Source organism: Hyperoodon ampullatus, assembly GCF_949752795.1.
Source record: "Hyperoodon ampullatus genome assembly, chromosome: 1".
NCBI classification, from domain to species: Eukaryota; Metazoa; Chordata; class Mammalia; order Artiodactyla; family Ziphiidae; genus Hyperoodon; species Hyperoodon ampullatus.
The window spans coordinates 210,132,003-210,141,577 of NC_136914.1; the positions used below are offsets into that span (position 1 = coordinate 210,132,003).

At 52.2% G+C, this 9,575-nt stretch overlaps 1 protein-coding gene across 2 annotated transcripts in view; it reads left to right on the top strand.

Annotated features, from left to right (window-relative positions):
* The window catches only part of RBM20 (RNA binding motif protein 20), a 209,245-nt gene extending 200,425 nt beyond the window's left edge, over window positions 1–8,820 (top strand). For both annotated transcript variants that reach the window (XM_079706491.1, XM_079706492.1), the window contains exons 13-14: window positions 4,502–4,623; window positions 8,446–8,820. In XM_079706491.1, coding sequence (XP_079562617.1) covers window positions 4,502–4,623; window positions 8,446–8,556 — 233 coding nt within the window. In that variant the 3' untranslated portion in view covers window positions 8,557–8,820. The remainder of the gene's footprint in view (window positions 1–4,501; window positions 4,624–8,445) is intronic.
* Window positions 8,821–9,575: the final 755 nt, after the last annotated feature.

The window sequence follows — 9,575 nt, forward strand, 5'->3', positions numbered from 1 at the left end:
TTCCTCTCACTGGGGCTACATAACCCTTCACCCTCCATGGTCTGTTCCTAGCAGAGAGACTTCTAGGGGTGGGGGAACGGCTCAGGCTTGGTCCCTGTGGAGAGCAGACAGGCAAAATGAGGAGGAGACGGGGGCAGAGTCCTGCTGCTTAGGGGCTGGACTGGGCATGGGGGTGGGGAGGGCACCCTATGTGTTTCAGGCCAGCTCTGGGTGACCCCAGCCAGTGTGAGCCGGCCAAGTCCTGCTCTTCCCAGAACCAAAGGGCATTGCCTGCAAAATGCAAGCTCCCCCGCCACCCATCCCAGGCTTTGCTGGGATGACAGAGTTGTAATTACCAGTGCCAGGAGCTGTTATTAGAAGGCAGACGTAGCTTTAGTTATTGTACTTAGTAGAGGCTGACAAATGGGAGGACCAGGTTGCTCCAGAACTCACTGGGGCTGTGGCAGTTTTTTCTTGACACTGCTGCTTCCCCTGGCCCTCACATTCCAGAGGCATCCCAAGGCAGTGTTGGTATCCTAGTGCCCGTGCAACCGCTGGTTACTCAAGAGTGAGTTCCCAGGCGTTTGGGGATCCTGCCCCAGCTTCTCCTTCCTCAGAGCTGTCTCTGACCACCTGCCCAACGAGCCCCAGAGGCCAGTGGAGGCAGGGAGGAGAGTTGCAGGTGGCCGTGGAGTCTGGGTTCTCCAGGCGGCTCTGGTGAAAGGCTGGAGGACCTTCTGGCCTCTGTGCAGAAAGGTTTAACACGTGTCTGGAAACTAATGTTCTTTTAATGCTTTTTTTTTTTTTTTGCGGTACGCGGGCCTCTCACTGCCGTGGCCACCCCCGTTGCGGAGCACAGGCTCCGGATGCGCAGGCTCAACGGCCATGGCTCACAGGCCCAGCCGCTCCGCGGCATATGGGATCCTCCCGGACCGGGGCATGAACCCGCATCCCCTGCATCGGCAGGCGGACTCCCAACCACTGCGCCACCAGGGAGGCCCCTTAATGCTTTTTTAAAAAAATTATTTTTATTTATTTATTTTTGGCCACATTGGGTCTTCATTATCGCACGCGGGCTTTCTCTAGTGGCGACGATCAGGGGCTACCCTTTGTTGCGGCACGCGGGCTTCTCACTACAGTGGCTTCTCTTGTTGCAGAGCATGGGCTCTAGGCACGCGGACTTCAGTAGTTGCAGCACGTGGGCTCAGTAATTGTGGCTCACAGGCTCTAGAGCGCAGGCTCAGTAGTTGTGGCACATGGGCTTAGTTGCTCCGCGGCATATGGGATCTTCCCGGACCAGGGATAAAACCTGTGTCCCTTGCATTGGCAGGCGGACTCCCAACCACTGTGCCACCAGGGAAGCCCCCGTGGAAACTAATATTTTCTGAGCACCAGGCAAAATGATAGGTGCTTCCCAATAACACCATTTGTGGTATTATTATTCCTGTATCCTAGATGAAGTAACTGATCTCAGAGAGGTTAAATAACATACCTGAGATCACACAATGTGAGTCAAAGAGCTAGGTCTATCTGACTCTAAATTCCATATTCCATTTTCTCTCCAGTATACTGTGGCTTCTGAGCTTTTTTGTTTTGTTTTGTTTTCCCCAGTAGAAGCCTTTGTTCAAGTGAAATATCACTGCAGATGGTAGCTGTGCCACTGGGGTCGAAAGGGGCACAGCTCAGACCCTGCTTCACACTCTGTGGTGGCTTCTGAGGCCAGCTGCACCCCTTTTGGGGGGCCAAGGACAGGGACTAGAAGGCCTCTTGGGAAACCTGGAAGAGTCTGGAGGCCCCAGCAGGGTCTTCAGTGAAAACCTCAAGGCTTCTTTCCTGGTTTTACCCAATTGGCCGATCCTGCAGGGTCTGGGACAGGACACAGGGAGAGGCTCTGATCACAGGCCTGTGCCTGCTCCACGTGGCCTCGGCTGGTGCTTCTCCTTTCCTGGTTGCCCTTCTCTTGTCTTGTGTGGGCCTCAGCTCCCCATAGAGCAGCAACAAAGGGGAGAAGTATTTTGCAGGAACAGAGGACAAAGGCAGGCCTTGCTTAAGCTCATTTGCCAGCCACAGCCAGGAGCCAGGGCCCGGGGGAGGTGGAGGGGTGGGCTGGCCACACACAGGCAAAGCCAACGCTTTCCCATCCTTTTCAGTGAGGGTGGGAGGACGGTGGGGAGGGGAAGGACACTCGGCCTCCCCTTGGGCAGCTGGGCCTGCCCCTGGGGACCACTGGAGACTGCTGAGGGCTCGGCTTGCTGTGTGGCAGTTAGAACCGGCTGAGGCCGCCCAGGCTCCAGACCACAGAGGAGCCATCAGTCAAGGCAGGCCGCAGGCAGGCCTCCCAGGCTCCCTTCTCCCTCCAGGCTTGCCCCTCCACACTGATAAGTGGCTTTTTTTTTTTTTTTTTTTTTTTTTAGTTAGTTCGTTCGTTTTGGCTGTGTTGGGTCTTCGTTTCTGTGCAGGGCTTTCTCTTCATTGCGGTGCGCGGACCTCTCACTGTCGCGGCCTCTCTTGTTGTGGAGCACAGGCTCCAGATGCTCAGGCTCAGTAGTTGTGGCTCACGGGCCCAGTTGCTCCGCGGCATGTGGGATCTTCCCAGACCAGGGCTCGAACCCGTGTCCCCTGCATTGGCAGGCAGATTCTCAACCACTGCACCACCAGGGAAGCCCCTGATAAGTGGCTCTTTTGAAATGGAAAAATAAAGTTATAATTACAAGTCTAATCTGCTCCTCTATGACAGGGTCTCCTGTGCACTTAGCTCTGTCTGTCAGGAGGCAGGAGAAGGAAAGTGAAGCAAGGCCCAGGGTTGTGGTCACACGCAGTGCCTTGGCCTGTCTCCCTCTCTGCAAGAAGCTGCTCTGGCCCTGGTGTGCCGCTTCCAGCCCCGCTCTCCCTGCCACCCCTTGGGGCCAGATCTCCAACCTTCCCCCACCCCCAGCAGAACCAACCAGATGGGCAGCAGGAAAGCCCAGCTGAAGTGTGTCAGCACATGGGGAGCGGCCCCAGTCTGAAGGCGGGATCTGGGTGTCCTGAGTGGCTAGCCCCTTTCCTTTAGTTCTGCAGTGGGTCCTGCTCATCATGGCCCTCACACCCTGTTCTTTAGCTGGTGCTTCACGATCAGGTGCCTGAGGAAACTGAGACCCAGGAGGGGTTCAGCCAGCTCTCACCAGGCTACACAGATTCTTAGCCTCTGGTCTGTGCCTTCTCAGACCTGGGCCCTTTCCAGTCTGCTGTCTGTGTCTTCAAGAGGAGAACTGTGACGCTCAAACACCTTGGTGGAGGCTGGAGCGGCCACCATCCCACTTCAAAGATGAATCCTCTGGGCTGTGACACTGTCACTTGTCTGGCTGTTGGGCCACCATTTCCCTTCCTCAGAATCAAAATGTCTCCCAGAATCCTGGGACTTTTATTTAACGCATCATAAATAAAATGCTACTAATTAATGGTTCAGATGTAAAGACTGGAGAAAGATGGAAAAATGTTTATGATAGATCATCACACGAAAAAAGGAGGAGATAGGATTACACTTAGGGTGTGATTAAAAATGTCCCCCTCCCCCCAAAAAAGGCTCTCTATGTAGATAGTGTGGAAGAAAATATTTTGATTGGAATGACTCTGGGTGATTTTTCCTCACTTTTATCTTTAAAATTTTTCTTTAATGAACATAATTCTAAAATAAGCAAACAAAAACTAGAGCATTTTTGGGCTTCCCTGGTGGCACAGTGGTTAAGAATCTGCCTGCCAATGCAGGGGACACTGGTTCAAGCCCTGGTCCAGAAAGATCCCACATGCCACGGAGCAGCTAAGCCCATGCGCCACAACTACTGAGCCTGTGCTCTAGAGCCCACGAGCCACAGCTACTGAGCCCACGTGCTGCAACTACTGAAGCCCACGCACCTAGAGCCCATGCTCCACACCAAGAGAGGCCACCGCAATGAGAAGCCCGTGCCGCGCAACGAAGAGTAGCCCCCGCTCGCTGCGACTAGGGAAAGCCCACACGCAGCAACGAAGACACACCACAGCCAAAAATAAATTAATTAATTAAATAAAATTTTTTAAAAACACCATTCACTTTATTAAAAAAAAAAGAGAGAGCATTCTTCCAGAGTCCTGGCCACAGCAGCTGCAGAGAGGGGTACAGTGTGGAGAAACAAAATCCACCCAGGGAAATGTAAGAAACCTCCTTCCTCCTCCGTTCCCTGGAAATAGGCTGATTGTAGTAGAGCCTGAACCTACTTCCCAAAGGCAGTTGCAGAGCATATAATTGCTAAGCCCTCCATCACACTTCAGGGAGTACATCCCTCACATTCACAGCTGCGTGTGAATGAAGTTGATGCTATTTTCTTCGTGCCTGTTTTGCAAATGAGGAAACTGAGGCCTGAAGAAACTGGGTAACCAGCCAAAGTCAACAGTAATCAAGGGCTGGAGTGCACTGCTCCTGTTACCACCTGACTGCTCTCTGGACCCCGGGGGCCTCCCTCCACCTTCCTAATTGCCTCCCTGTCCACCTCCAATCCTTCTGCAGGGGTGGAGTTCGTGGTGCCCAGGACCGGCTTTTATTGCAAACTGTGTGGGCTGTTCTACACGAGCGAGGAGATGGCAAAGATGAGCCACTGTCGCAGTGCTGTCCACTACCGGAACTTACAGGTAACCGTCTGCCTTCCTTGCCTAGCGCCCAGGGAGGGTGTGAGGAGTGCTCCCTGGTCTCAGTTTCTGTGCGTTGCTGTCTCCTTCCATCTCATGGAAAACTCCTCCTGTTCTCTCAGTCCTGACTCCACCAGGTGGCTCCGTATGGTAGCTGCTTCCCACATGCTCTCAGAGCATCTGTCTCCACCTTGGTACAAAACATTCTGTTTGGCTTGGGTTTTTTTGCAACTGCCTCTCCCTCTAGACCGAATGACTTGTTAGCGTTCACCTGGCCCCTGGTTGGGTCTGGTCCCTTTTCACCTGGATGTTCCAGATGCAGATATTTCTCTATGTTTCTCTTCCCCTGTGCACTATCCTTGTTTGCTAGAATAAAACCCACTATTATGGTCTATTGAAATGTCCATCCATACTGCAGCTATTATCACAGGCATACCATGGACCAGACGCTATTCTAGGCACTGGGTAGGCAACAACAAAAAAAGTGGACAGCAATCCCTGCCCTCATGGACCTTCCATCTAGCGTAGGAGATAAGCAAAAAATAAAATAAGTACGTTTCATAGTATATTAACCGTGGCATATAAAAAATACCCTATATACCATATGTTATCTAATCTAAGGTGCCATCAGTGGTAAGACACACCACTATTTTTTGATATCAACAAGGAAATAAATGTTACAAATTAAACGGTGAGACTCCATCAACTGTAAAATGCATCTCAATTTCAGAACTGTTAATGTGTGGAAAAAACACTTCTTAAAATCACAAGATATAGCAATATATCCTATAATATATACCTATATAATATATAGCATGTTAGAATGTGATTTTCATATAACTTCTGGTATAAGCTGGGGATTAGTAATGTAATACAAATCATGGAAGATCAGACACTCAGGAGTAAGTATATCAAGGCACCTCCTGTTTTTACTACAAGGAATCAAACTACATTTTTGAGGCACAAGGCCTTGACATTAGAACACCCTTGTGGTAGCAGCATGCCCGAGTTCCAGAGCAGGCATTACTATCAGTTTAATTGTTAAAGAATGGCTGCTCTGGTGGTTATTACCCGGGGATGTGAACCAAAATCCCCTAGACAGTGTTTCAAAAGTATTTATACTACTTAGGCCAGGTGTTCAGTAGAATTTGAGAACTTTCTCAAATATGTAATTTGAGAAAGTTCTCCACATGATTTGAATGTGTACCCCAGTTAAGAAAACTCAGATATGGGCCAGTTCTCTTGTTTTATAATTGAGGAAACTGGCGCCCAGAGAAGCCAAGGATCTGTCCAAGCCTTGGATTTGTCCAAGGCCATGTAGGTGGTGAGTTACTAGGCCTGGGGCCAGATTGCCTGATTCTTAATCGCTTTCCTCTTCTCACTCTACTAAGCTGGTCTTGCAAACTGAGACCCATGTCATGGCCTGGGTCACCATGTGCAAGGGACAGTCCTTGGCTATGCCCAAACTCAGGTCATTTAAGCCTCTTGATTTCCCTCTGGAAAGCAGCTGTTCTATGACCAAGGAAGCCACGAGGTCTGGGGCCCAGGTCCCAGCCTCTACTGGGGGCGGGCAGTGACTTGGCCAGGCCAAGGGTTCAGATTGGGCTACCCGGCGCCAGCCGAGGGCAGCTGTCTACCCTGAAGACATCATCCCTCACCCCCAACAAGATTAAACCTCTAGAACGGCACGGCTGGATGGGGTCTTGAAGATCATCCGGTCCTGATTTTCCCAAACCTTGGTCTTCACACCAGCTGGAATCTTTTAAAAATGTAGCTTCTTGGACCTACCCTATACTTGCTTATTCATTCTCTCTCTAGTGTGGGGCCTGAGAATCTGCATTTTAAAAAGTCTTTCCAGCAGATTATGATCCTTCAACATGAGAACCTGTGATCTCATTCGGCATTCTCGGCTGGATTGTGTAGCCCCCAAGGAGACACACAGCTCAGGGTCACCCAGGAAGGTAGGAAGAGTGAGTGCAGACTTGCCAGGGCCTTGAATTCTAAACCCTGTGTTTTTTGCAGGGCAGCCGACTGCACTATGTTCAGGGCCTCCGGGCCAAATCCCCAGGCAGACTCGCCTCCCCACAGCAGACCATTCCTGTGGTCTCAGGCGTGTCAGGTCCAGATGCCGGCTAAGCCTCTTACGCCCGCCAACTGCAGTTCAGGCTGCCCTGGCGCACCTGTCCTGAAGATGGGAGCCTCCATCGCAGGCTACCCAGATAGGGTTTCTTCCTGTCTGGGAAGTGGCCTTGACAGAATGTCTCTGTCCACACAGTCACACCTACTGCACCACACTCCATGTTACACGTGTGAAAAGGGAGGAATTCAGCCCCAAGTAGCAGGTGCTGGCTGACACCTAAGTCAGGCAACCTGTAAACCTAGCACCCCCAGGAGGCCTTAAGGTAGGAGTCAGGTTGTTCTTTGAGGCAGGGTAGAAGGAACCTTCATTTTCTCTCTGCAATCCCGGCTGTGCCCACTGCTGGTCATGCTCTGAGAGAACCCACCAGAGTGATCGGAATAGCAGGTGGAGTCAGTGCTAGATGGGAAAACTAGACGCCTGCTCGGTCCATTGGTGGTCCACCCACCCGCATGCCTTCCCTGAGACGAGTTTGAGGAGAACCCGGCCCTCCATCAGCAGCCCGGCCCGGAGAGACCCACGGTCTGCCCTTCTCCCCGTCAGTCTCACCCACCGCTCAGCCAACCACAGTCTCTCCTGAAGAGAGCGGGTCGACCCCGTCACCTCAAGCACATCATCTTGTCTGACCCTCAAAATCAACCCTGGAGGAGGAAGGAGGAAGATACCATTTCTCCCATTTAACGGTTTCGGGTCTGAAGCTGGGAAAAGATGAGGGACTTTCCCCAAATCAGACAGCTGGTGCCACTAATGATAAAGGGCAACGTTGCTGAGTGTTTATTCCATGGCAGGCAGTGCGCTCAGTCCTTTATGGTACCTCTCTTGGACTTCACAGCAACCTTATGCAGTAGTTACTGTATTACTCACACTTTACAGTGGAAGATATTGGAGAACTTGCCTGCCGAGAGCTAGCATTTGAACCCGGGTCATCTGATGGCAAAGCCCACACACCTGACCACTGCGGGGGACTTAACCCTGCTGACTCTTAATCCAGTGCTCTTTGCACTGCCCTTGGCTGCCCCAGCCATCAGAGGATATGCAGCTGGGGCGCCAGGCATTTTCCGGTTCCACCTCACTGCGTTGAATCCAGAATCCCAGGAGCAGCCCAACAGGCTCGCCGAGTTGGGCTGGGGGCCAGCGGGAGCAGTGAGTGCTCTGGGGCAGGGCGGAGGTAGGCCCCCACCACGGAGCCTCCGAGACACTGAGCCTGCCAGCCTGTCTGCTGGAGTCTCCAACGTCAGGCTGCGGTTTTGTCTTTCACAGTCGCTATAGGACAGAGCCGCTCCCCTCCCCACCCTTCCAGCCTCCCTGTCTCGTCACTCTGCCTTTTACACGTGATGTGCTGCCTGGATACTAGAAATCTTTCTGGAAAACAAGTAGAGTTGTTGTGAGCATTAAATGAGTTTATAGAAGAAAAGCAGAATAGCACTTGGTCTGGGATAAAGGCCTATGGATGTGTTTGCTCTGGTTAGGATCTGTGCTTTCTACCTTCTCTATGGGTCATTTGTAAACTAACGTACAGGGGGCGGAGCTCATCACTTAGTATGGGTCCTGGAGCCCTGGAAGGATCTGGGGAGGAAGAAGAGGGGTCCCACCCACTGGGCAAGGTGATAGGAGAGGAGGGCCGAGGCACACCCCCTTCCTCTCCCGCCAGCTCACCACTCTCTCTGCCCCCCGTCTTTGTCCCACAGAAGTACTTGTCCCAGCTGGCCGAGGAGGGCCTGATGGAGACAGAGCGGGCAGGCAGCCCTCGGCCCGAGGACAGCGGAGTCGTGCCGCACTTTGAAAGGAAAAAGCTCTGACATCCCTGCCACTGCTGCAAGCGGGGAGAGGAGGGTCTGAGACGTGGGGCCTTCCCGCCCTCCGGGACAGGAACTAAGGTCAGAGAGGAGGGAAGACCAGGCAGGCCACGTGGCCTGGGTCCGTCCTCAGAGACTCATGAAATGCCCCTGAAGCGCCTGCCGGAGGCCTCACCGCGGTGTGTCCAGTCTGCTGAGGGGCACCCACTCTCTCCCTGTCGACTCCTGTTTCCTTCAAACAGTCCTTCAGTTTGCTTCTCTCTCTTCCTCCCCACCCCGACCCCCTCCTTCTGTGCCCAGGGGCATTTCCTTTTCATAAAATCCAACTGCTCAGGGATTTTCACAGTGTTCCGATTCTTGATGGGATAGGACAGGTCAAGCCAGGCTGAGTCTTCCAAAAAAAAAAAAGATTTCACGGAGACTCCTGGGTTGAGAACCACGCCAGTGAACCTGGAGCAGTTTCTCTGCCTGGCGTCCTGTGTGTGGGGGGAGCTGAGTCGGGTCCTGCAGTCCTGGAGGGGGGAACCCTAGACAGTCAGTGGGGCAGAAGCTGGGAGTTCCTCCAGCTGGACCATAACTCTTTCATCCTCTCCGTCGTTCTAGAAGCCCACCAGATTCATGCCTTAGAATAAAATTTGAGGAGGAAAAGAGCCCTTCATTTTGGAAGCTCTGATAAGTTCCCCCCAAATGTATTTCCTTCCTCTTGATTTCAGGAGATGCCAGGGTTTGTTCTACTCTGGACATTGAATTTGGTCTAGACTCACTTTAAGTAAAAATGAAAACAGAAGCGTCTTCCCCCTCCAGTTAAAACAGCAGAAGGTCAGGGCTTCCGTTGAAGGTTGGCCTCCCAGCCGTAAATGTTTGGCTTGGGAGACACCAAAACAAGGAAGTGGCATCTGCCCTTGACTCGCCCTTTGTTTGGGGCCTACACTCTGGGCTCCAGCAGCCTCATAGCGGGATGGTTTTTTTTGTTTTTTGTTGTTGTTGTTGTTTTTTGCAGTACGCGGGCCTCTCACTGTTGT